General features: G+C 47.9%; 1 protein-coding gene across 1 annotated transcript in view; it reads right to left on the bottom strand.

The window, feature by feature from the left end:
- Positions 1-27,099, bottom strand: part of Rad23 (UV excision repair protein Rad23) — a 32,780-nt gene that overhangs the window by 5,085 nt on the left and 596 nt on the right. Inside the window, exons 2-7 of the mRNA XM_077643082.1 lie at positions 23,124-23,202; positions 17,500-17,579; positions 16,480-16,709; positions 8,918-9,113; positions 6,501-6,758; positions 4,636-4,722 (exon numbers count right to left, since the gene is read on the bottom strand). Of these exons, the coding sequence (XP_077499208.1) occupies positions 4,636-4,722; positions 6,501-6,758; positions 8,918-9,113; positions 16,480-16,709; positions 17,500-17,579; positions 23,124-23,202 (930 nt within the window). The remainder of the gene's footprint in view (positions 1-4,635; positions 4,723-6,500; positions 6,759-8,917; positions 9,114-16,479; positions 16,710-17,499; positions 17,580-23,123; positions 23,203-27,099) is intronic.

A 27,099-nucleotide genomic window follows, 5' to 3' on the forward strand; every position in this document is an offset into this window, starting at 1 on the left:
ATGGATGTGACCGAGAAACGAGATTTTCCTTCACGCAAGTTCCTGATGAAGCATCAGTATAAAGGAAGAGGCCCCAAGTGCAAGTGGAGAGCTCCGGTGATGGGAGGTTCATCTGCTGCTAGGCCTAACTGCGGCAACGGCAATGCACCCGATTTGGATTCTTCAAGCTTCTTGCGGAGCATTGATGACTGTCAATGCATCTGAGCGAAAGAAAAAGATGTTCAACGACCAAAACAAGCGTGAAAATGAGCGCGGTAGCACAGTTATCAGCGAGATCGGCATGATGCACGACGTTGTCAGCGGCGCGGCGTGCCCCGCCTGCGGATGATGTGATCTTTCTGTTAGAGAATCGACCGCAAAACGGAAAGGACTCTAATCATTTTTGGAACTCTACTGCACAAATGACATGTGTCCGACAACCATTGTTTCATCAACATATTCCTCGAGCCGCGTATCTCGATCGTGCAACAGCAGTGATGAGGCGTCCGCCTAAGGCAGTGCACGGGATACCTTCACTGTGAACGTGAAGTCTGTGGTCACTGCACGCGCGATCGGCATCGGACATGAGCAGCTTTTGTGGTTTTGCGCGATTATGAGTTTTGGGAAACCGGTGCACCACAAGGATTTTACTGCTATTGGCAAAAAAGTGCATGCTGCCGCCGCGAAAGCTTGCGGGCCCATCGGCGCAACGCGCAGGCATCGCGCAATGTTGCGGGCCCATCGCCGCAGTGCAACGAGGCCTGTCTGGAGGAGTCTGCTCGCAGAGACTGTGAGGGGCCGACGTATGGGGCTCGTGCCTTCTAGCTTTGTGCCCTCTTCTAAGACATCCTAGCTGGCATTCTGTACAAATTTCATTAGTATTGACTGAATAGTACAGTAGTAAACATGTTTTTTAACTTTCAAAAGCGTTTTCCTCTGTTCCTCATTTTTAGAGTTTGTGCACTAAACTTTGAGCACTTTTTGTAGTCCAATCACAATGAAAATTGGCATGGTTATGCTTTAGCATGTCCTGAATTCAAAGAAACTACTTTCAGAGCTTTTACCAAACATATTCAGTAAGGTAATTACAAAAGTTTCTTGGTTGGGAATGGTAAAACTGAAACTGCACATTCAAAATTTTTTCTAGAAGAAAACAGTAATGGAACACTGTATTTTTATGCTTTACTGAACTTTAGTGTTCTGTTGTGCTTCCTGTAATCACCGAAGTGTGCACAAACATGCATTGTTTCTAGCATTGCATGGTGTGTAAGAAATGAACCAAATGAGCTAGCAAAAAACAAAGAGCAGATTTGAAAAGAAGACCTCAAATTCTTTAATTGGTGCTGGTTTCATTGAGCTGCGACAAAAATTAAAGAAAAAGTTTTTCCGAGTAGCATCTGGGGAGATGCGGGTCGAAAACGCGTTTTTTTGCGAAAAAAAAAATAGATTTTTTGTTTTCGCGTGTTTTGTCAAGTTTAGTGTCTCTACTATTATGAAAATAAAAATTAAGGCTGAATTAGAACTATAACTGGGTCAAAATTGCGTTTAAAGAGCACAGGGTGGCTGTTAAAAGTCCGAAAGTGCGCCGTTTTCTAGCGTCTCGTGGCCGACAACTCGCGGCCGCTCGCCACTGGCAATCGCATGCGGAGCTCAGCCAAGCCTCCTTCTTCCAATAACCATGGTTGCCCGGGCTGCTAGAGTGCAAGAAATAATAATAAAAGGCATGCGCGTGCCGAGTTTTTCGAGAGCTGTGACTGGTTTTTAAATCACGTGGTGCGGATCGGGGATCGCCATTGGCCGCTGCGCACTTGCGTGTGGCGAAGCCTACTTGCTGGGTCCATTCTCTCTCCGAGCTGCGTAGCCAAACGACGTTCATTTTTCAAATTTATATTCGTTATGGATGAAGGCGGCAGTAGCAGGCGTAGTCACCGGCCAGTGAAGCATGCATCCAAGCATAAATTTAGAGGACAGCGACGAAAATCGACGGTGAAGACTCGCCCAACGGCAAGTGAACCCGCGGCCGCGAGGCCTAGCGACAGCGACGCCGTTTCATCCGGCGAGTTCGACGCGGCGTTGGAGTACGTCAGTGCATCGCAAAAGAAGATTGGACTCTTTGACGACAAAGAAAGAGTGCAAGATGAGGAGTCGTCTGTGATCACGGACCTGACGGCACTGAGCCTTCTTGCGCGCGGTGCGGTTTGTCCGACGTGCCGACGTTCGGAAATGCGCGTCTGCGAATCGGCCGACAAACGCAAAGGACTTGCGTCGTACTTTGAGCTACGCTGCGAGAACAGTGCGTGCCCCGAAAGTGTTCTCTCGGCGACGTACACATCGCGGCGAGTTTCTTCAGGCGGGAAGGCCAGCTCTAGTGTGGCAGGCGACGGACCGAGGGCAAGCAGAGCCTATGACAGCGGGAGCTCGCGCGATGCCTTCGCTGTCAATGTGAAAACTGTTGTGGCAGCGCGCTCGGTGGGGATGGGCTACGAGCAGTTCGATTTTCTGCAGTTCTTGGCCTGCAAAAGCCAATGCACCACAAATCATTTTGTGCAATCACCCGGAAAGTTCGTGATGCGGCAATGAGTGCCGTGTCCGAAAATCTTGCGCGGTCCAGAGAGATCACACACAGTGAAGCAGGCGGCGATGAAATTGCCGTTATGTATGATGGCACATGGCACAAACGAGGCCATAAAAGCCACAATGGAATTGGAACTGTTGTGTCCCTTGACACTGGACTTTGGACTTTGAAGTCCTGTCCAACTTCTGCCTAGCGTGCAGCAGACACAAGGCCCTGCCAAATGAAGACATTTGGCAAGCTTTTCATGGCCCTGTATGCGAACGAAATGTTGATTGTTCATCCCATGCGATGGAAGCTGAAGCTGCAGTGCGGATATGGCGAAGGAGCCAATCCTACGACACACCATTGCAGTTTAAAAAATTCCTGAGTGATGGTGACTCGAAAGCCTACGCTGCTGTTGTCGAAGCAAATGTTTATGGTGGTGCCATTGAGAAAGAGGACTGCACCAATCATGTGGCGAAGCGCCTTGGGACTGCTCTTCGCAAGCTGAAAGAGCCACTCCCAAGAGGGGAGAAGCTGAAGGAACCTGCCATTCAGAGGTTGACAACTTATTATCAGGTGGCTATCACAAGCAACAGGGGCAGTGTGAAAGGAATGCACCAGGCGATTTGGGCTTCCTACTTTCATTCTTGCTCATCAGATGGTGCGAGCAGCCATAAATATTGCCCAGATGGACCAGCATCCTGGTGCAAGCATAGGCGTGCCGAAGCCTTAGGTGAAGCTGCACCAGCCCACACACCCCTGCTCACAAAAGCCCAGGGGAAAGCTATACTTCCCATATATAAGAGGCTTACCGATGAGAAGCTGCTGGCCCGCTGTGTTCAGGGCAAAACTCAGAATGCAGCAGAGTCACTAAATAGCAAAATATGGCTTCTCTGTCCTAAAACACGGTTTGCTTCGAGGTTTGTGGTGGAGATGGCCACTGCTTTGGCAGTTCTCTGGTTCAACAGAGGGCATTCTAGTTTTGAGCGTGTACTGGAAGAGCTGGGCGTGCTTCCACCTCAAGATTTAGTTGGACTAGGCTCATCAAGAGACAGCATGCGCCAGAAAAAGATGTCTGCCAAACAGACAGCAGAGTCGAGAGCGCGTCGGTGCATGCTGAGAAATAAGTCTCGTGCCGACGACTCTGCGTGCAAGCGCCGTGAGGGAGAAACCTATGGTGCTGGCTCATTTTAGTGGCAGTGGCTGCTGAAGGAACAGTTTGACTCTTTTCTTGTGCAATTTTAATCACATTTCAGGCCTTCTTTTGTAAATAAACTCTAATTCTAACTTTCAAATTCGTTTTTCTCAAAATGCAATTTCTGGCACGTTTTTGACTTTGCCCACCTTGATTTTGGTAGTTCTAGTGCTCGGATCTGGATGAAATTTTACCCACATTTTCTCTACGGTGTGAGGAATACCGTTATCTTATTTAAATGTCAATATTATTTATATATATGTCACATATTTCAAGTAAACAGATATAGGGGTTGGGGTTATTGGAGACTTCCCAAGTACAAATTTTTCATGTGGATATGATATATTATGTGCTCTTCTTACTTAGTTTTTGGCATTCTATAGTGCATGTGGAAGAATATGAACCATGGGTGGTTCATAATTATGAAAGTTTAATGATGGAAAGAGGGGGGGCAAAAAGGCGTATATTTTGCACTTTGTCATAGCACAGAACAAAAACTATGAAACTTGCAATAAAACTAAATATATATTTGAAACCAGCATAAAAAACTCTATAAGGAGCCAGAGTTTCATTGCTCTAGCTTATGTATTTTAAAAAAAGTGTCTTCGGGTAGCATCTCCCCTTAAACTCCCACAGACCGTGGCACCCTTTTTCTCTCCAGGCAATTTTGAGAACATCTAGGCCTCGCTTGGAATTTCTTTTCGTGACAATGAAAACATGCCAACCTTAGGCATCCGTTCTTTGGGCACACCCCCCTGAAACATGGCAAAGAACAACGCTCAGCCTGCTCTCGTCAGGCACAACACACTGCTTCCTGCATCATTCTACGCAGCCCATGGCAGGGGGGGAGAAGCAAGAGAATAAAAAAAAAGTAACAAGGGCCAAAGCCAGCGGAGGAACTTGCCCTCGAGATGAGCTGCAGGAGCTGGGGGTTAGACTGGCCAATCTGTTGAAGCACTGCGTTGAGCAGCTGTGGGTTCTGCTGAATCACCTGAAAAACAACCCAGCCCAGCACGGCCAGCTGTCAGTGGCACAGGCAAAGCAATTCTTTTCAGCCCCCTCCTTACTACCACCCGCCATTTAAAAAGCACAAGCAGCCTCTTTCAACAGTACCCTTACAATGCCTTGCCTGCAGCCCTCTCCACAGGGGCAGACTTTGCTCATTACTGATGTATATGGGGACACCATGCAAGAAGATTGACAGGCTAAATCCCTCAATAAGTATGCTTATGCAAGCTTGTGCTGAAATGTTCTCAGCCTAATCAGACAGCCAAAGTGAGAGCAGCATTTACTGTGCCACTACAGCTGAAAGAAGCAATGCAGTCTATCCCAGATATAACAAATGAAAAGATCAGAAATACCGTATTTATACGATTGTAAGTTGACCCATTTTTCAAAATTTGAAAATCCGAAGTGGGTCGACTTACAATTGAAACCAAAGCATGATATCATAAATAAAGGCGAGGCAAAAGAGATATCAGGCATGCTACCGCGTGATTGCATTTCTGCTGCGCGGCTCCATTGCATCGCTCTTGGTGCTGGCCTTGAGCACCGCGCGTGGTGGCCAATGGCGACTGTCAATAAGTAGCCCCCCTCCAACTCCCCACAGGTGGCTGCAGATTGCAGCTGCTGAAAAGTGCCGGCGGCCCGATAATGCATTCACTTTCTACTCTTTCTTTTTGCTTGCAACTGCACACTCGGTGCTCAAGGGAGCATCAACAGTTGATGGAAGGGCCGCTGTTCCAACCGTGGCAGCACCACCACTTGGAACGGCAGCAGCGCCGGGAGTGTCTGTAGCCGACGGAAGGACCGACACCGCTCACGTGTCATTTCTCTTTTCTGACACATTTGACTACTGCCGGCCGTGTTTCACAAGTCTTTAATGTAGTGCTTCGTCAGTCGTCATTTGTGCTCCGGGTCCGCTAAGCGACCGGCGCTTGTTCACGGCTACATTCAATATGGCTGTCATTCTTTACGCGGAAGAAACGAACTGCGCGCCGGGCCGCAAGTTCGACATTTGCAACAGGTGATACCGGTGTGGCAGCTGCAGCGAGGCGAAATTTTCAGCTATTCCACGTGATGTCGTGATGTGGCTGTTTGCAAAGTGCGGGATTGCGCTGTATGGCAACATTAGAACGATGTGCTGTGGGACCACAGCAGCAATCACAACGGCAGCACTAGTGAGGACAATGGTGCATGTGTGGACAAGTAGTCCAGTGATTAATACATTTTTGTTTTGGAATGCGCCTACGGGCATGCCCGCACGCGGCAGTGGATAGCGGCTGGTGATAAGCGGCGGCCACAGGATAATGCTACTGTGTTCTATTACTAAAGGCCAAGTTTAAACGACCCCCAAGTTTGTTTTTTTTTGAAATGTGATGTGGAGGGTAAATTTAAATTCGTGTCACATTACATTCCTGTAAATATGGTAATGCTTGTATTGTACAGTCGAAACAACCCCTTGAAAGTCCCATCAAAAAGTGCAGCCCTACTGTTTGCATTCATCAAACTTCTGTCCAGCACCATAAGTGCTGTCAGCGCTCATTAAGGAACCTCAAGTAGTCGAAATTGTTCCAGAGTCATCCATTGCAGCAACACCTCTTTTTCTCTTCCTTCTTTCACTCCTTCCTCCATTCCTCGTGGTGTGACTGAGGTGTCCATCAAGCGCTTTTCCTTTGACTGTGGGCTCAAAGAGTGCTCATGATAGAGCAGTTCATGCCTCCTGACAACACCACCCCACCAGAACTGTGCCCTTGCCCCCGCCCTCACCTGTCGCATCTGCTGGAACTGTGGCTGGAAGCGAAGGAAGCCCAGGGGGTCCTCTGCGGTGCCACCCCCTTCTGCCGCCAGGGCATCGAGGAGCGGTCCTCCGCCACCGCCGCCACTGCCCGTGCTGCCGCTCAGTTGCGACTGCGGTGGTGGAGACATGGCTGTGTCGCTAGGGGCGCTGTGGGGTGTCCCGCCGCCGGACTCCTCCTGGCCCCCGTGGCTCTCTTCCGAGGGGTCCTGCTGCGACGGGGGTATGCCCTGCACAAACACCGCACACTATCAACACCTCTGTACACATTGGAACACTGGCCATATGAAACATGACGATTTGACCTAGGAAACATAACTCTGCTTGACACGCCTCATCACCATCAGCCTCTCCCATTGGCTTACAACTAATCCTACTGTGCACCAGTGGTGGTCATCCATGCCCACATCGTTTTAATCCTAATTAGCCCCCAAGTTTTGTACCAAACCATGCCACGTTTACCACAAAGTGACAGAAAAGGAGGTGGGTTCGAATCCCACTGATGGCATGTGGTTTTTGTTTTTTTTTCTGCTTTCTTGATTGAATATTTACACTACTACACTAATATTTATGCTATTATTATTTAACACCACAAATTGGAGAGAAAAAACCATCCGCTATAGTTAACTTTCTTGCCCTCCCACTGATGGGATGGCCTGTTTGGGCTGGTCGGTTGCTCGTCGCGAGCGGTGGATGGTGATGGCACGCTGGCCAGTGATCGATACACGGCAATTAGCAGTACGAAGGGATTAGTGGTCTTCGTTCGCTCGTCTGGCGACACGTTGCCGGTTGGGGCAGCGATTCCAACTTCTTGGCAAACAAACTGATTTACTCAAGACGGGATCGACATAAAAGGCAGCTGAGCAAAAGGCAGTTTAAAAACGGCAGTTTTAAAAAGGCTGTTAAAAACGACCGAGCTTGAAACTCGGCGCGCTCCTCCTCAGTCCTTGTTTCCAGCGGGTTTTTAACCCCTTCGATAATTGGGCGGAGCTTTAGTAAATTAGCCCTCACCCAATTTTAACCAACAGCAGTGCAGTGGCACAGTATGTGCAAGTGGCCGGAGCCCAGGGCTCCCTGGTCCGACCCCAGTGGACCCCACACCCCCTGGAACGTGCAGGGCGCATGACTCCGCGCGCGCAGCTCGCTGCATGTGCATTCCATCGAGTGCCATGCATCGAATTTGCCGTCTCCACTGACAGCAAAGGAATGTTTTCAGCGGGACAAGGTCGTCGGCCCCCCTGCCAGTCAGCAGGGGATGACTCGGCACCAGAGCCGAAAGGATTAGTTCCGTAGATGGCATTGAGGCATCCTAAGTGCGGGCGTCACACTTCGACGTACGCGAGGGGGGGGGGGGGGGGGGGGGGGGGGGGGGGGGGGGGGGGGGCGGAACGACCCATCGGCGCCGTGGGCTTCTAACTTAGCACCTATGCTCCTTGGTTTTGGTGGCTGTTGGCTTCCGTCATGTATGTCATAACGAGCACCTATTTACCCTTCACTTGTATGCTTAGAAATTCTAATGAGGTGGATAGATGAGAGCCACATAATCTAAACAACCAGCGATGATGCCATCTAAAACAAAATGGTAGCTATGAGAATAGTAATTTTTCAAATTAAACCGAATACTCGATGTCTCCTCCTGTTACAAATTAAATAAAATGAACGGCAGTGTGCAAATATATAAACAATTTCTGAAAAGTACAGTAAAACCTTGTTAATTTATGCCTCAAGGGACCAGAAAAAAATGATCGAATTATCGAATGATAACGAAAGAAATTTCGAGAATTGCTTGCATCATGTTTAATCAATTTGGTGAAAGCCTGTGCTATGGGTGTCTAATATGATGATGAGAACAATGCGGGAATGACTATTCTCATGTGTCAATCAATGCTTTTCTTGTGTGCATACCGTTGGAAGGATTGAAGCAGAATGGCTCCAAAATCGTAGGCTTCCCCACATCCTTCACGGTGCGACATGGAGGCGGCGGAGCTCCATCACGTCACACTCACCATAGGCGGCACCGTCACGTGTGAGGAGGCACGCAACGAGTGCGCAGTTTCGGCACACCGGAAGAACAGCACCATGTGGATGGATGCAAAGGAAATTTAAAACTGGCAAAAAGCTTAGAAGCTGGCTCAAGGCCCTCCTCTTCAGTGTTTGAAGGTCATGTTTCAAGGTGCAGTCCAACCTGTACGTTTCACTGTGCAAGTCTGAAGCCCACTCAGATATTTTCACTCTCAGTATGTAGTAGCAATGCTCAAGACCAAAGCATGTGAACCATGGTGGATTGGGTGCTGGCAGAATGAGCACTGCTGAATTAGCCAAGTCGTCGCATCTCTGCCATAATTTGCGCGCTAGCGGAAGTCGTCCGAGGAAGGTTCAGCCCCCTCACCGTCAGGAGGTACTCGACGGCCCGGTCCGGGTTATTGAAGCTGGCACGCAGGGCCCGTTCAACCTGCGCCCGCTCATAGCCCATCTCCATGATCTGCTGCACCATGCGCTCGTACTCCTCACCCATGACCAGCGCCGAGGCCGCCATGGCCAGGCCACCACTGCCACCTCCCGCTGCATCGGCCGCTGCAGGCTGCCTGCAAGACAAGTCCAGCTTATGCGTTACACTGCTTAATGAAACTGTGTGCGCTTTAATACCTTGAGGTCAACGATTAGACTACAAGAATTGAGTGACAAGTGTATGTTTTGCATGTTTTCAAGGAGCTCCTAGAAGCATGATCCTTTAAATGCCTTTTCAACCCTTTAACCACCAAATTTTTTGGCAAAAATGATTTCTCTCAGGCTTGAAAAATGCGTCACAGTTGCAAAATGCATTTTTCGTGGGCAAGTACCGCCCTCTAGAGTAGAAAATAGCGCCCAATGCAAATGCCGACTGTAAAACGTCTTTGGTAGCGGGAGGTCCCCATGACGATATAACCATGGGACCCCTTACAAACCAATTTCTTAAAACTTACTTTGCTTAATAAACTTGAACTTGAGCAGCGCGACAGCGGGCCAGACGAGCGTGACTCATCATTGGCAATACTGGTACAGTCTCCCGTGACGAGTACAGCGCGAGGTTGGTGCTTAAAAGGTTTCAGTTTGACTCAAAAGTGAAAAGAATGTTGGCTCTTCAGTGTGAATTAAGTGTTCTGCTCTCATACTGCTTGCACATGTACGCATGCACTCCGCCTTTTTCACAAGGCTGCTCTGTGCATGCACGCCTCTTCTCGCCCAGCTCCACTGGTTAAAATGAAACCGCCTGCTCCTACTGCGCATCATGTTACTGACAGGTGCATGCGACAGATAACAGATGCTGTCAAGCACACACACTTGCCACTTCGCAGGCACAGTTGGCTCCTCGTGAAACCAGATAGCGCCTACGTCTCCCACATACATTTTGTTTTCGATCAGTAGTAGACAAATTCTCGCCACTGACTAGAGGACGCCACATCTTGTGAAAATGGCGGATTTTGTTTGGTATCAAGACAAGTGCAACTGCCTTTTTCAGAACACAAAAAAGAAAGGAACATGTCACAAAGCAAAAGTGTCAGTGGATTCTTATGCCTCTTAGATCACAAGTGCCTGCTTTATACAAAGAGGCTGCACTTGTATCGCACTCAATACCTCATTAAAAAAATAATAATCTGCTTAAAATCATCACCTACTACGTTCACTTCCACATGCAGAAAAGTTAAACACAACAGCTCTGGAGCAACATCAGCAAAAATGAACACCTTTCAGTGCCTCCAAATGTCTCATAACAGGGCCATTCCATTGCAATTTATTCAGGTATTTATTGAGGAACACTAATGACTCAAAAACATAAAAAGGCTCAGAAAAGCTGTACCGAAGTGTTACTATAATGGCTTTTTTTATTAATGATTTGCTGCAATACAAGAGAATGGTGTAGACTGGCTGCCAAAAATGTAAGAAAAACTAACTTTTCTGGACAAACAGTTGGAACAAAATTTTCCGTTTTCTTAGGCAAGTCCTGTTTGCACTGAACGAATTTTGAAATAACGAAGCATGCACTGTTGCACATTTCATGCACATTTCCCTGCCGAAGAAAGAATTTGGAGCCAGGAAAAATGTTCAACATCCTGATAAGCACTGACAAGTTTCGCTCTGCACTGTTTTTGACAAAGCGTCTACAGAAGATTAAATTTACTGCGGTGCTGCATCGAGTCCTAAGGTTGGCAGCTCCTGTGAAGCAACGGTGCAATCAGTGTACGATGGCATTGGCTGCCCTAACCGTCCATGTCACTCATGTGCAGGCGATTTTAGCAAAGCTGATAATGAGCACTTTGCATGAAGGAGACATGAAGAGACACGAAGGAGACAGGAGAAGCTGTGTTTTGCAAACCAACACCAAGGTACATTCATGATGTGGTGCTGCACGATGACAGGGGTGAGGGGGAGACCAAAGTATGGAAAGATATTCCACACACTTTGGTGATTGGCTTGTGGTTTGGTTTAGGCAGTATAGTGTCCCAAAGCGACTCAGGCTATGAGGAACGCCGTAGTGAAGGGCTCCGTAAATTTCGACTACCTGGGGCTCTTTGAAATGCACTGACATTGCATAGTACACGGGCCTCTAGAATTTCGCCTCCATCGAAATTCGACTGCTGCAGCTGGGATCGAACCCGCGTCTTTCAGGCTAGCAGCCGAGCACCATAACCACTGAGACACTGCGGTGGCCATAGTTTGGTGATGTACTAGTGGAACAGTCTGAAGAAAACGGTGGGAGGAACTGGTATGCCATGGTATGTGGGATTAACATCCGCAAACGACTTGGCCCACGAGGGACACCGCGCTGGCGGGCTCGAGATTTATTTAGAGGGGAAAGAGGCTCGTAGAAAAAAAAAAATCTATTACTGAAATCACAATTATGCAATCTTAAGCGAACATGTATTTTTGTGTACTGATTCCAAACACGACATCTAATCGCGTAATTCGCGCACCCATAATTCATTGCCTGGGTTAATAAAAAAGATTTTAAACGCATATTTTACGCTCCTTGCTGCTCCAGACCACCAGCATGCAAGCAGTTGCATGCAAGGCAAGCTTGGGAAGATCGGCGCAGCCGCATCGCCATGTTCGGCTGCGAAAGGTGGTGAGGGGACGCTACCATGCCGCCGTCAGAAAGATGTCGCTACCAAGGCCAGGGATACATGCGAGGGGCAAGTACGACTGGCTTTTTTGGGCGAGAGTGTGAGACTAGAGCACCAGAACTGGCGTGCCTTGATAGTCTTGATAAGAACCTTTCTTCCCAAGACACCAACACACCAATGAAAACAAGTCAGAATCAGCTAAATAGATATGAAGGAGATGACAAAATAATGTAAAGAAATAATGGCAGCAATGACTGCACCACGTTACATCCTTACCTTAGGAATTCAAAAGTCATAATGCGCAATATCCCGTATAATTCTGCGTATAATTCAAACTTTTTTTACAGTCAAAATTGAAGGGTTGATGTATAAGTGCCGCTGACCTGTATGTGGGGCGTAATAGTTTTGCACAAGCCGTAGATAGTACGTTCCCTGTGCCGACGCCCATTCCTGGCAGGATACACGGAGCTCCATGTGTGAAGTAAATTCATTTTCGTTCCAGTGAAAAATTTGAATCGCGTGCCGCTTACCCGGCTTACTCGCGCCAACGGTCACTTTTCCAGACGAACTGCTTGAGCAAACTTCTGGTAACCTCTGGCCCACACCTAAATTCATGACCACCGCACCGTTTGCTGTTCGGTTTGCCACTAGTCAGCCGGGCTGCATGCCAGGACGCTGTTTCATGGCCTTTTATCTCCATTTAATTCTGACTGCTGGCTTTTCAATTGCCTCGTAGCATGTTTATTGCACTGGGCTGTGCACATGCTGTCATGCCATCCAACGGAAAACTATGCAACATGGGGCAATGCGGCGCGGAGGAGGGGTTATGCGTCCACTTGCTTTTGGAGCGAACTTTTTTTTTTGCCTGCGAGGGGTACAAGTTGGGAAGTATATACAGTAAAACCTCATTAACCCGGATCTCATGGGACTAGGAAAAATGTCCGAGTTAACCGGATTCTGGATTGTCGAATGTACCATGAAAACTAGAAAAAAATGTACAAAGCATGGACATACCTTTATTGCTTTAAAAACTGGGTTATTTTTGTTTGCTTCGTCGCCAAAATCTGCGCTAGAACGATCTTTTTCAACCCCATCAGGTGATGGCGCGCACACTCACTGTCGCGGGATTCTAGTATGCGGAATTCCTTTGGAATGGCGAGAGCCTCGGCGGCCTCCTGCACAGTGTGACATCGCGGCAGCTGATCTTGATTGTCATTATCGGAACACTCATTTTCCTCCATGTCGAGCACTTCCGATATGATATCATCGTCAGTCAGCTGGCCAGCAACTGCAACACCATCGTCAATAGCAATGTAGTCGGCAAGCCGGACATCAGCAGGCAGGAGAAACTCCAAGCTCCTGTCATCCGTCGCTTCGCCACCAATCCTTTCAGCGTGCTTAGGAGGCACATCTACATCACAGTCGTCAGGGCGGACAAACCCGCTGTGCCTGAAGGAGTTCCCAATGACCTCTGCCGACGTGTTGCTAAGATATGGACCACGCTGAGGAGGGTTGTCGTATTCTCAGTCTGCCTCCTTGCAGAGCAGCATCCTTTCCATCACATGCCGTCTCTATTTGGTCTTCGCATACTGGATAATGCCCTGGTCCAGCAGCTGTAGAGCGGCCGTCGTGTTTGGCGGTAGGAATGCAAGCTCGATGCATTCCAGCCCTGTCACATTGGTGTGTGCGCTGCAGTTATCCACGACAAACAAAACCTTGCGGTTTTTGGCGGGGAAGCGGCGGTCGAGCTGCCGCAGCCAACTTTGAAAAATATCCGTGGTCATCCATGCCTTTCTGTTTGCTCTGTACTCTACAGGCAGACGGCGAACGTTCTTAAAGCACCTAGGGTGATTTGCTTTGCCTATTACAAGATGTGGTAGGTGCTTCGTGCCCAGCATATTCGTGGCGAAGAGCACAGTTACCCTTTCTTTGCTCCTCTTGCCTCCAACGCATGGGTCACCCTTGAACGTGATCGTGTTGTTCGGCAGGGCCTTGAAAAAAAGTGCCGTTTCATCAGTGCTGAAGATGTCGGCAGGTTCATAACGAGCCAGGTATCGGGTCAGCTCGATCGACTTCCAATCAGTGATGCAACGTTCATCTACCGCTGCCTTCTTACCACACACGTTCCTGAAGACCAATCCATATCTTTCTATGAAGCATGTGAACCATCCTTGAGACGCACTGACAGAGTTAACGTTCATTTTCGCTGCGTATCTCTCAGCCTGCTGACAGATCAGCGGCCCGCTCAAAGGAAGCTGCCTGCTGCGCTGCCGTCCGGAGCCTTTGTCTTGTTCTGGTGAACTTGCTGCTGTCAAATGCTTCGAGAATTTTTTCTTTGTTCTTTACGTAGTCACTCAATGTGCTCCTCTTGATCCCATACTTTTTCATTATCTCTTGCTGAGAAACGCCTCCACCTATCTCCATTAATATCTTCACCTTCGTTTCTAAATTGTTGGCCGGCTGCGGTTGCCGCTTCGCTCGGGTGGCGGCCACCATCACAGCAAAGCGTGACGGCAGTGACAGCCCGCACCAGTCCGCAAGCAATGTGGCTTGTCACACTCGCAACACAACGAAAGCAGCTGCAGCGTCGGCGTAGGCGTGGTGGCAGTCACAGCACGCCCCCGCAGTTGAACGCAACGGGCACGAGTCCGCACATAACACAGCTTTTCACACACTCGCAACACAAAAGAACGCAGCTGCAGTGTTGGCGTAGCATGGGTGGCATGGGCAGCATGCGCATAGACCCGGTGACAAAGTAAGCCCAGCAAGCCATCCCGTTGTCCTTTGCAGCTTTTAGTGGTTGCTGGATGCTCGACCAGTGCGCTGGGTGGTGCCTAGCGCCACCTGGCCACTGATCGCTCTCTATCATTATCGTCTTATTTCAGTTTGTGCGGCTCTACTCGGCTGTGCTAGCTTCGTCGCCGGTTAGGGGTGTTTGTACATCCGGGCCGCCGAGTATGGACGCTGTGACAGCTCTCGCCGGGGTTGTCCGAGTTAACTGATACGCGGCTAAATGCTGCCGAGTTAACAAGCGTTTAACACCATTGAACTACACACATTTTTGCCGGGACCGCGGTGTGCATCAGAGTTAACTGAATTTCCGAGTTGTCGATATCCGGGTAAACGAGGTTTTACTGTAGTATATACAGTACATACCGTATTTACATGATTGTAAGTCAACTTGAATGTAGTCGACCCCCCCAAATCACATTTCTGAAAAATAAAAAAAGCTTCCGAGGTAGTTTAAGCTTGGCCTTGAATAGTTGAACATGATAGCATTATACAGCAGCCGCCGTGTATCGCCAGCCGCTATCGGCTGCTAAGCGCGGGCGTGGCTGTGGTCACATTCCAAAACGAAAATGTATTAGTCGCTGGACTACTTTTGTCCACAACTGCGCCATCGTTCTCACTAGCGCTGCCATCGTGATCGCTGCTGCGGTCCCACAGCACATCGTTCTTACGTAGTCGTCCAGCGAAATCGCGCACTTCGCAAACAGCCACATCACGAAATCGCATGGAACAGCTGAAAATTTTCCTCACTGCAGCTGTTACAACCTGTACCACCCGTAGCGAACATCGAACTTGCGGCCCGGCGCACGGCTGTTCGTTTCTTCTGCGTAACAAAATGGCAGCCATATTGAATGTAGCCGTGAACGAGCGCCGGTCGCTTGCCGGATCTGGAGCACAAATGACAACTGACAAAGCACTACATTAAAGACTTGTGAAACACGGCCGGCAGTAGTCAAATGTGTCAGAAAAGAGAAACGACACGTGAGCGGTGTCGGCCCTTCCGTCTGCTACAGACACTCCCGGCACCGCTGCCGTTCCAAGTGGGAGTGCCGCCTCGATTGGAACAGCGGCCCTTCCATCAAACATCAATGCTCCCTTGAGCGCCGAGCGCACATTTGAAAGTAAAAAGAAAACTTGTTGAACGCTCGAGCTTCCCGTAGAACGTGAATGCGCTATCGGGTTGCTGCCGCTTATCAGCAACCGCAGTCAGCAGCCACGTGTGGGGAGTGTGGGGGTGCCAGTTTGCTGCTTATTGCTAGCCGCCATCGGCCACCGCCCATGTGCACGGGGAGGGGATGCCAGTTTTGCGGGTTTACATAGCAGCTGCTCAAGGTCAGCACCAAGAGCGACGGGATGGAGCCCCCAGCAAAAATGCAACCACACTGTAGCATGCCCGATACCTCGTTTGTCTCGCTTTTACTCGTAGTGTGATGTTTTCGTTTCAATTGTAAGTCGACCCCCCACCCCTTCAGATTTTCAAGTTTTAAAAATAGGCCGACTTACAACCGTGTAAATATGGTATTGTGTGTTAAGGCCATTGTAACACTTTTTCAGGCCATGTTCGCGAAATCTTCATTAATTTAAAGAAAAAAGTGGGCAACTTACGTGAGTAAACACAACATATAACTTAATTTTATGTGAAATAGGCCTTTGTGCACTTAAGTAATATTTTAGGCAACTTTTCGTTGAGAGCTTTCAAGAAATTTTGCTGCAGAGAACTTGAACTTGCTATAATGTGTGCCACTGGTTTCTCTGAATGCCGAGGAACGCAATAAGGGCAAAATTATCATCCTGCCTAATATAGAAGTTGAGCTAGGGTTTTGAAGTCACCACTTCAGAAACGGGTATACAAGATTTTCTTCCTGTATCCGAAGTAGTAACTTCAAACCCTTACAACACAACTTCTATCCTGTGAGAGCCGTATCATTGAGATTCTACTGTTCATACATGCATTCCAAGATCTTAAGGATTCATCTATGGGTCTGAGCAACTCTGCAGTGCAAGCTCTGAGCTGAGGAGAGCTGCTGCCCTCTGCTGCTCCCTCCCTCTCCCCACTCACGAGGTGGGGGTGGTCGTTGCCGAGTGCGCAGGCGACTGCGCAGGACTCTTGGATGCATCGCTGGTGGCCTCTGCTGGCTTCTGTGTTTCCGCTGCCGGTTTTGCTGCCGCCGCTGCTGCTGCTGCCGCTGGAGCAGTGGCGGTGCTACCAGCCGGCCCCGCAGTCGCTGCACCCGTCGTGGCTCCAGACCCGGCAGTTGCGGTGGTGGTTGCGTCCACCGACTGTTTGGGCTGTGCATGAGGAAGAGAGAGATAAACGTCATATCTTCCGGAGTCCTGCACTGGTTACATTTTCCTAATGCAAGCATGCCCTTTCACTGTTTGTGCGTTTCGGCACACAAGTATAATGCAAAACTATCCCTAGCCTGGATGCTTGTGGCCTTCAATGGGGGCATTCAAATACTAGTCCTAGCCTAGGAGGCTAGAACACGCCTTGATGCCATGCTTCACGAGCGGCCAGGTGTGCACTGCTGGCATTCAATCAACCGAACATCATGCTAGTCAATGTCACTGCTGATAAGTTTTCCTATCTTTTCCCCCTCTTTCTTCATTTCCAAGCAAAAGTTCACCAAGTGAACACTGCTTTTGAACATGCCATGCTTAATCCAGCTATTCACCAAGGGCACCATGTGACAATGAGTGACGTTCCTATGCTAGTCCGCTGCTATGCTGGTACTAGCAGCCACATTTCAAGAAGCCAAATACAACTGTCATTCCACACATTAGAAAAGAGAAACATTGGTCTTTTTAATTTTATGCATTCAGGCCGATGTTGCCTGTGCACTAGGTAGTGTTCAAATGTGCCACACTACATTTTCACACAAAAAGGCTGTTTGCTTTTGATACAGTACTTGTCAGTACTACCTGTCAAAAAGAGTCACCAGTGATACTCTAAGACGAGACGAAAAATTACCATAATGCCAAACAGCCTCACAGCTTTCGCACGTTGCTGTTCAAATGCTGCATGTCATACATGCATCAAATAAATCTAATACAGCACAAGAACAACAGAGAGCCTCACCTTCGTCACCATGATGACCACAAATTTCTTTTCATCAATGTCATACTCGCTCATTTTGGAGTCGTCGCTGAGGATTTTTCCTGCACATCGTGAAGCACACAGACAGTTTCAAAGATGAGCTGAGGTGACCGTCTCTGTCACTGCATTCACTACTCACCACCTGTATGAAGATGGCAACTTCATACTAAAAAAGTTGCATGAATAGAGCATAAATAACTCATAAATCATAAATGCAGAGAAGACAAAAGCGATTCTGTTTAGGACTGAAACTAAGGCTGTACTGCCTGTACTAGAACTGTTTCTAGGTAACACAAACACACCCTATGTAAAAGACATCAAATTTCTGGGAGTAACCTTAAATGAATGCCTTTCCTGGGACACTCATATCGATCAACTAAAAGTCAAGCTCTCAAAAGCATGCAGAGTTCTAAACAAGTTTAGACACGTCTTGCCTCAGAATATAAAACTACTAACATATAACTCAATTTTCACTAGTCATGTAACCTACGCTCATTTAGCATGGGGAACCACAACAGATGCGAATATCAATAAGATAAAAATGCTGCAAAATAAAGCCCTTCAGATTATAACTAACCTTCCATATGGCTCGCATGCTACACATCTATTGGCTCAACTTAAAATTGTGCCAGCGAACCGGATGTATAATTACATGCTCGTGCTTCAGTATATAAAAAAAAGGCACACCACAATACTACAAGACATTGCAAACCTGAGACCTAATGCAAAAACAAGACAACTTCACCACATCCTGCCCAGGTACATTGCACCCAGCCGTACGAGTTATGGACAGCAAAGGATCGAACATCAGCTACCGTATATTCTGAACAGAACGCTATCCTTAAACATCCATCCCCCATTCACTAACAGCAAAAAAATGGAAACTGCAATGCCTTGCATAAATTTCACTTTTTAATGTCAGATTTCTTTCATGCATTTGCTTCTATTTTTCCTTAACTCTTGTATTTTTTGTGATCACAGTTTTTCTGGCTGGTTATTTTTCTGCATGTCACTTCACATCAATTTTTATCCCCCGTTAGAAAATGAGTGATTAAAGGTTATTATCTACATGCTTTGTATAGCTGCATGATAAAATTCCTTGTAGTTTCTGTTCAGTGTAACAAAATGCGGCACCACTGCTGCTGCCATTGCCTGTAACGGGGGCGCGGTTCCCGTCAAGCCAACGATTTTTGTTGGCTTTTTTGCCGCGCTCCTAGCAATGACGTGGTGCTGAAAATAAATTGAACTGAATTGATAGTACAAAGACAGCTAGCACACAAATACAATGCACGCTGGTGAACCCCCATCATCGGCATCAGCCTCACTATGCCCACTGCAGGGCAAACACCTCTCCCATATCTTTCAATTAACCCCGTCCTGCGTCAGCTGCGGCCACCTTATCCCAGCAAACTTATTAATCTCATCCCGCCATCTAGCTTTATGCTGCCCCGTGCTACGCTTGCTTTCTCTTGGAACCTATTCCTTTACTCTTAAGGACCATCGGTTATCTTGCCTTCGCATTACATGCCCTGCCCACGCCCATTTCTTCCTCTTGATTTTGACTAGGACGTTATTAACCCGCATTTGTTCCCTGACCCACTTTGCCCTATTTCTGTCTCTTAACGTTACATCTATCATTTTCCTTTCCATAGATCACTGCATGGTCCTCAATTTAAGTTCAAGTCTTTTCGTTATCCTCCCCGTTTCTGCCCCAAGGTGAATATCAGTCAGATACAGCTGTATATATTTTTCCCGGGACGGATACTGGTAAACTGCCACTCATGATCTCAAAGAACCTGCCAAATGTGTCCCACGCCATTCTTAGTCTTCTAGTTATTACACTCTTGTGATTCAGATTTGCGGTCATTATCTGCCCTAAGTAGACGTATTCCCTTACCACCTATTAAGAAGTTGCCTTAAATGACTATACCCAGAAGTTCTCAAGAGCAAGCTGAGAGGCTAGTGATACTGCATTGTGAAAACAGAGCACAAAGCACAAGGACGTTTTGTGTAAATCTTCATCCTTGTGCCTTGCGCTGTGTGCTCGGAATTTATCCTGACGTATTAAGTGCCACCTCATTAAGCCTCAAGCTCTATGTGCACAATCACTTGGCCTTTCCTACCAATGTGACTGCTGCCTTTGTTACTCATGTGATCCAGCATGAGTTCATGACAACTCATGATTCTCTCATCATCATTCTACATTTTAAGCTCCTAGCTCATCAGAGTTAAAGAGCCGCTGACCACCCCTTGGTTGAAAATTCAACTCCAGAAGTTTCGAGGCATTGTACAAGTAGCGCTCTCCAAAGAGTTTCCTGCAATGACTCATTCATAGAGGAGTTCCAGTTGTCACAGTCAAGCAATCAGCAACAATTCTCCAAGTGTACCAGACAAATGTGCCCTCACTGTCAGCAGCATGGATTAAGAGTATGACCACGTCATGAGTGCATGCAAGTAGGTTCCACAAGCGAAATTTCTCCTTTTCCTTCTCTCTGGGGTTCTGGAAGTGCAAAGTCACTGCAGACAGCACTGTGGTAACTGTGCAGACACCTATCAGCAGCACAAAGTGCATCACAATTCTGCACCATGTGCTGTACCCACCTATTACCCCAACAGTGCTGTGGGGTGCAGCACTGCCTCGACGAGAGATTGGAAGTGATTTAGATTGGAATTAGGACTGAATATGAATCTGGATTTAGAAATGAAACGAGCAAAGGAGTGCATCCAAGATATAATGCACCACGAAGGCCTCGCAGTTACAGTGGGCACTGTCTTCATGCACTCACGGCCAACCACATAGGTTTGGAAACTGGTGCCTGGAGCTCTTTTCTTACTGCTTCACTGCCAGGAAGTCATGACTCCAAGCAATTAAAAGTAGTGATTCGAAAAAATGTTTGCATCTACAAGTGCAGAACAAATTGCATGGCAAAAGAGCGCAGGTGGCCAGATGCTAAGGAAGCACAACGCCCACGAATCAGGATGACCAACCAACGAAATTTCTCGCTTTTTTTTGCGCATGGTGCAAATGTGCTTTCACTGTCAGCAGCATGGATTAAGAGTATGACCACGTCATGAGTGCATGCAAGTAGGTTTTGGATTGAATTTTTACCATTTTTGGCGGCGACCATAGGTCCAATATTACGACTGGCTGAACTACATACTGTGGTTGTTTACTTAGAATCACCAAACCTAATATGGATCTAATTATTACCAGAAGTTGGTACAAGAAACATGTCTTGGAAACCACACACCATCAAAATGACAGCTGGCAGTGGAGAGTTATATAAATCGCTATATGGTTATACTGATAGACCTCCACTTTCTGAATTTTTGGGAGGGGCATTCAATTTTAAGTTTCAATTTTAGAACAACATGCAATCTAAAGTAGTATTCGCATATGAAAACTTGTCAGGGATGGCTGCAGATGACATACCCAACAAGCGGAACCTACCCTATTGCGCTGCATTCAAATGGGTGGCTGGGAGCCAAGAGGGACACTGCTGTTACGAGACAAACCACCAGCTAAATGCAATCTCAATGGCACCACTGGCATACCACAGAGAACACCCTGTAATGTTGACAGATATACAAAAAAATGCTACTAACAGCAAGGAGCCACCTCCCCCGAAGGCTACGATGACTTTTGCTGGCTAAGTAAATGGCCCCTTGCCTGTCACCAAAGCCAATGCCTTCGAAGGCATGACAATTCCATCATGTGACATGCGTTTGCCACCACTAAAGGAGCGATAAATCCTCCATATGAACAGCACTTTGATATCAAGGCACTGTGGGAATGGGAAAGCTGATGCCCACTACCAAACATTTTGCACTCACAGGCGTGTATAGATCTTTCTTCAGGGCAGTGCCTCTCCAGAATAGTCTCCCAAACTACTGGACAGTGAAGGTGGCATTACACCCAGATAGCTGCACGGCAGGGGTCTCAAACACGCAGCCCATCAGCCCTAAAGATGTCAACCTTTTGTTTGAAAACTGTGATGCCAGTAACACCTTTTAAAGCCTTATATGGCTCATCAGTCTATTTTAAAATATGGTGTTGACCGACCGCCCATGACAAACGGACCAAAACCTCCACGTGACCCCGTGAAGTCATCGGCAGTGATTACATCATCAGGAAAGAAAGAAAAATAAAACTTCTTCCTAAGTAGGTTTCGAATCCAGGCCACTACAATTGACTGTGACGTCACCATGGTACCGGAACCGGAAGCGACACCATCAGACTGGAAGTGACACTTCCAAAATGTGTCACACTGTCAGATCGCAGCGAGTGATCGTACCAGCGGCGCAGTGGTTACGTGATGCACCGCTGCACTGGCAGGTGGCTGTTGCAAACACAGCAACCGGTGGGACTTGCGAGACCCTCTCCCTGAGCACTGAGAGCAGGAATAGCTCCCGCAAGCCTCATTTTTGCACACATAGTTCTTCAGGAGGCTGTATATTTTACGCGTAGGCCCGCTGTTGTTAGAGTCATTATCTTTTTGGTTGTTTTAATTTTTGCTGAATCATTCTTTGACCCGTGTCTCTCTCCTCTCCACTACAAGTTAAAGAGGGGGAGAGGGTGGCAGGAACATTGACAAGAGGCAGGTGGAGGCTTCACATTGGCGCAACCGGACAATTTTCACCTTCATGGCCCTCCTAATGCCATCGCATTGAACTTGAAGGGGCTGCGAAGGGGGCTCTAAAAAAGTTGCGCCATGCCTGGGATATTGAAGCACGCCACTTTACGAATAGTGTCCAGCAAGAATTTTTTAAATGCGCCTTGTAGAAGCTGAGTTATCTGCAGTTAAAATTTGAATTTCAGCGTCTTTGTGCCTTTCCCTTTCCTCGAGTCATTTTTTGCACCCTGGAAGGTAGGCGCTCCTTCACCGACCCTTCTCTGTGAGCGGAGCTTCCTGACCCGCCGGAGCTAAGCGGCTTATTGGCCGCAGCCACGGTAGCTGCCTGACGTCTGCAAGAATCTAACCAATGGCCACCTCTCACCTTGTCTACGCAGATGCGGGGGACGGAGGAGGGTGCGAGCGTGAAAGAGTCGCAGGGAAGGGCTCGCCAACTTTGACGCGTGATTGTGGGTCGTCTGCTGCGTGTAGAAGAGTATTATTTGGCTCTGGTTTTCATGGTAACGCAGTGCAGTGATTAAGTGAGTTAATGTGCTCTCCTCGGAAGGCGTTTACAGCCCCTTTAAAATGGCCTGAAGTCAAGCGAGTACTGAGTTGCCCTCTATCTTTGATCCTTTTCTGTCCTGTGTTTTCCAAACAGCTCCTGAGGCAGACAAAACCTGGCCAAAAGGCAAGACAAGGCTAGGGCCTTCGCAAAGATCACGAAAATGAAATGCTCACGACATTTGCTGTTTACGACATCAATGAATTATTTCGACCAAATTTTGCCACAGCTGTTCTCCAGGAGGTGAGGCATCACCCTCTGCTGAGAACCCAGCTTGCAAGCTTGCTGTGCCCAACCAAAACTGAGGACTGTGAAACATGGTGGCCGCAGTGACACGGGTAACTTCCAACCCCCTTTTCCCTCCCACACATCAAGGAACGAAACAGCTACCCCTGTGTTGCGCTGCACAAGGACAATGCACGGCTCACCTGCATATATTAGCTTCTGGCATTGTGCGGGGTAATCCTTGCCCTTCTTCTCTTCTATCCTTTCCTTGAATACTTTCACCTGCACAGACGAGGACACAGCGTCATGAGCACAGTGGAAACGCAATGCAAATGGCACAACAGTCGGGGCAGGAGGCACCAGATGCAGCATGTGAGGTTGGCTGATGAGCATAGGGTGGCAAAGGTTGCATTTATTCAACATGAAGACAAAAGCATGAAGAGCTGCCAGCCCTTGCCGCTACAAGAATGAGTTACAATAGCATGACACTTGTTGATCATTCTGGAAAAACGTTCAATTTCTACACCATCTTCACTAAAGTGTCTAATTTGGGGCTCGCACCCTTCACAACAGCCAGCATGAAGGAGCACAGGATAGCAGATAAAGAGTAAAGTTACAGGAATGGGGGAATGAGAAGCTATTTACATACATGCAAAAGACAGGAGAGTGAAAAGCAGAAAAGGCATATGCACATGTGCCTTTTCTGAAAAAGTCATAAAACTGAGCCCAAAACAACGTGAAGAAATTCAACTATATATTATTAAGTGGCTGTATTGGATCCATGTATACTAATCTACAACACATCATTTAAAAGATAAAAACATGCAAGTAAGAATATGGTGTCTATACTCCTTTAGCATGTTCACTGCGTTGCGGGTCACCGGTGGGTCACGTCGTGTATTCAGGCTGTGCGGCAACAAATACCGAGTCCCAATGAAACCGTGGGTCAGCTCTGATTTACCAGAGAGCCTGCTACACCACATACGCTATGTCGCTATTGGCATTTATTGGCGGTACTAAGAAATTGGCTTCTTCATGTCTCCCTATGCATTGTAGCTGTGCATTGCCACGATGCATCACAGAAAATTAAATGTGGCCTACCAGTGGGCAGCACTGCACAGGGATTAGGGCTCTGAAAATCGTTGCAGCAGTGAACATGTTAAACCTCTATGACATTTTAACGTGACAGCATAAAAGGCCCTGTTCCCAAGAAAATACAGTGTTGGTGTTGTCACCGTTGAGTGAAAAATCACGAGCATGGCTCTGGCAGGTGGGGACCAAAGAGAAACCTGGGAGGCACCTAGGTGGGCCACCTAGGTCACATGAACTTGCGGTGTCATCACAACCTGCCCACGGGATAGAGAGCAACTGCCCACCGTGGCAGGTGGCAGTTTAATTAATGGTTGGTCGCTCAGGAGGAACAACCTGGGTCTCGTAAAGCCCACTGCTGGAAGCACCTGCCATCGCAGGGAAGTGGCGCATTGCTTAATCGCTGCACCGCTGCACCAGCAGGATTACGAGGACTCTCAGGGACCAATGAATGTAAAGCAGAGAATGACATGCTGCATATAGAGCAATGAACCCATTATGGTACTGCGTCATTGCCTGAGGGCGGAGCTTAAGTGTCTCCTCTGATCTCTTTTTCTTTCGAAATGATACCAACATTGTCATTTAGTACTTGTGCTTCAATTCGTCAGCACAACGAAAATTGCTTTGGACAAGCCCTACTCGTCTTGAACCGGACACAGAGTGCCAGAAAACAGCTGACAGGCTGGACATGTCATGAGCCAGAAATGACAGTCTGCTTATGACGAGCCTGGCTCACCCAAGTCCGTTAGAGGTTACCTAGGACAGGGACAGGGGTATAATCGACAGGGGACAGGGGTATAAGCGACCTGCTACCTCATGGGTCAAGTGTAACGGATTAATGCTGGCACTAAGCATTTTCCAGCCAGAGCAGCCCCACCTCCCAATGAAAAGAAAGTGGATATGTGCAATCAGTGTGCTCACTTGTTCACTAAACACCCCTTTGGGTGAATGCAGATGCACTAATAAATAAAACAAATAGCAGGAAGAAAGGAGCTTCTTCGAATGCCCTTCTGCAATTTCAGTAACCATATTACACAGCCAGAGTGATGCCATAAGGAAGCAGGTCACATGTTACGTGCATCTGCCGCTTCTTCTCTGTGCTTTTTGTTGGACAACTGTATTGCACCAGTGCTCACAAACAAGCCACAACTCATCCTAACCAACACTGTCAAGATTATGTTCATTGCTGTGGGACAAATGCCTCTCTTACCAACCTCCAATTAACCCTGTTCTCGTAAACTTTCAGCCGTCATTTCTCCGCCAAGCGGGGCTATGCGGCCTCTCCTTGCAGTGCACTCAGGCAGGATATTATTAACCTGTGTCTGATCCCTACCCCACTCTACTCCTTTCCCACCTCATAACCTGACCCCCAACGTTTCCCTTTCCATAGCTGAATCTTTTGCATTTAACTGCAAGGACCCATTCTTGCTCTCAGACAATCTTTTTCACATGGTCTGAACCTGCAGTCAGTGCTTGGTACATCATGAATAAATCTTGGTCCGCATGACGTTTTGATGATTATTGTGAATTTTTATGGCACAAGGGCATCTATGGCCAAAGAGCGCCATGGCACAGGGTATTTTCGAATTCTCAAGGTGGGGTCAAAGACCCATTTCCCAAGAATTTCACCCTAAAGAAGCCGAGCACCAGACCAGAGGAAAACTTGTACCCACTGTATCCCCGGTGGGTACCTGGCGGCACCGGGGATCGAACCCCGCACCTCCCGCATGCGAGGCGGATGCTCAACCACTTGGCCACCGCTGCGGTCCGCATGACGTTTTAAATGCAACAAACTGCACTAACTACATTTTATGTACTAAGACATCTTGACACTTTTCCACACTTTCCAAGTACCTTGAGGCTCAAGACACTGTAAATGGCAGAAACTAGTCTATGTGCCTGTGCATGCGGTCTCCACATGTGAACTCTCATCCGCATGGCACGGCGGCCTGTGGCCAGGTAAAGTCTTTTTTCCTCAAAGTGCATGGAGCATGCAAAGCCAGTGCTCCTGATCTGTGACCACATTGTGTTCCTGCAAGGAGAGACACAAATTCCAGGGAAGTCACTAGTAAGTGCTGATGAAGTTTTGCCTAATAAAGGCTATAACGATGAACCATTCTACAAAAAAAAAAAAAAACAGTGGCATTACATCTGTAAGCCTCAAGTTCGGTGTTCTTTATTGTAATCAAGTAATTAAACTTTTCTGCCCAAAGGCATACTCCTTTGTCCAGAGACTTCAGTCCCAGCAGATGGCTGCATTAGCAAGCTTGCAGAGGAAGGGGAATGATTCACACACAATCGCTAATTCTTTTCTTAACAAACTCAGCTCAGTGAATAGCTCTGTCTGCCCCGAATGTCATGCTACATCGCCGATGCCATCCATCACTGAAGACGCTGCCAGCATTAACGAAAACGACAGAACTACTACTGCAGATGAGAGGTGGTTTCCGGGGACTACTGAACACCACGTTCAAGGCGCATACAACCAGAAACGTGACGGCAGCTCCGCTCTCTAAACGCTCTGCCCTGACACTGAAGGGAGGAAGAACAGTTATCGCAACGTCCGCGTATTCCTGTCATTAACGAACGGTTACCAGTGTCTTGACCTGTGCTCCGGAATTAACTGCGGCATCGATAAAACGCCGAGGCCAGTCCCTAGCACTTTTTTTTTCCTCCCGAAGTATCATTTCAGGCGCTCTCTCTCCGATGTCGAAGACGACGCTTTCGTTTATTTGCACCGCCGTTTGTTGTCGTTCGGGTGCCGACGTCCACTGTGGACAGTGGCACCCGGTCTATTTTCGGGCACGCGCAAGCACCGGCGAACAACGCGCAGCTTTTTCTCTCGGTCATCGCACTCGGTATCCATGCATTAATGACCGCAGCATCGCTGCAGACACCCACGGGGCGGACGCATTCGGGTCGTAAACAAACGAGTGACCACGCGAGTGCTTCCTACCGTCAAGGGACGACGGGTCGCGTTCGAAAAGACGCCAGTCACGACGCGCTTGCCCAACGCTGCGCTTCCGATAACCCGATACGCGTGAATCAGCGGTTTACCGGGGCGGTCGGAGCGCGCTTTCAAAGAGCCGC

Source organism: Amblyomma americanum, chromosome 11 (assembly GCF_052857255.1).
Source record: "Amblyomma americanum isolate KBUSLIRL-KWMA chromosome 11, ASM5285725v1, whole genome shotgun sequence".
Lineage (NCBI taxonomy): Eukaryota > Metazoa > Arthropoda > Arachnida > Ixodida > Ixodidae > Amblyomma > Amblyomma americanum.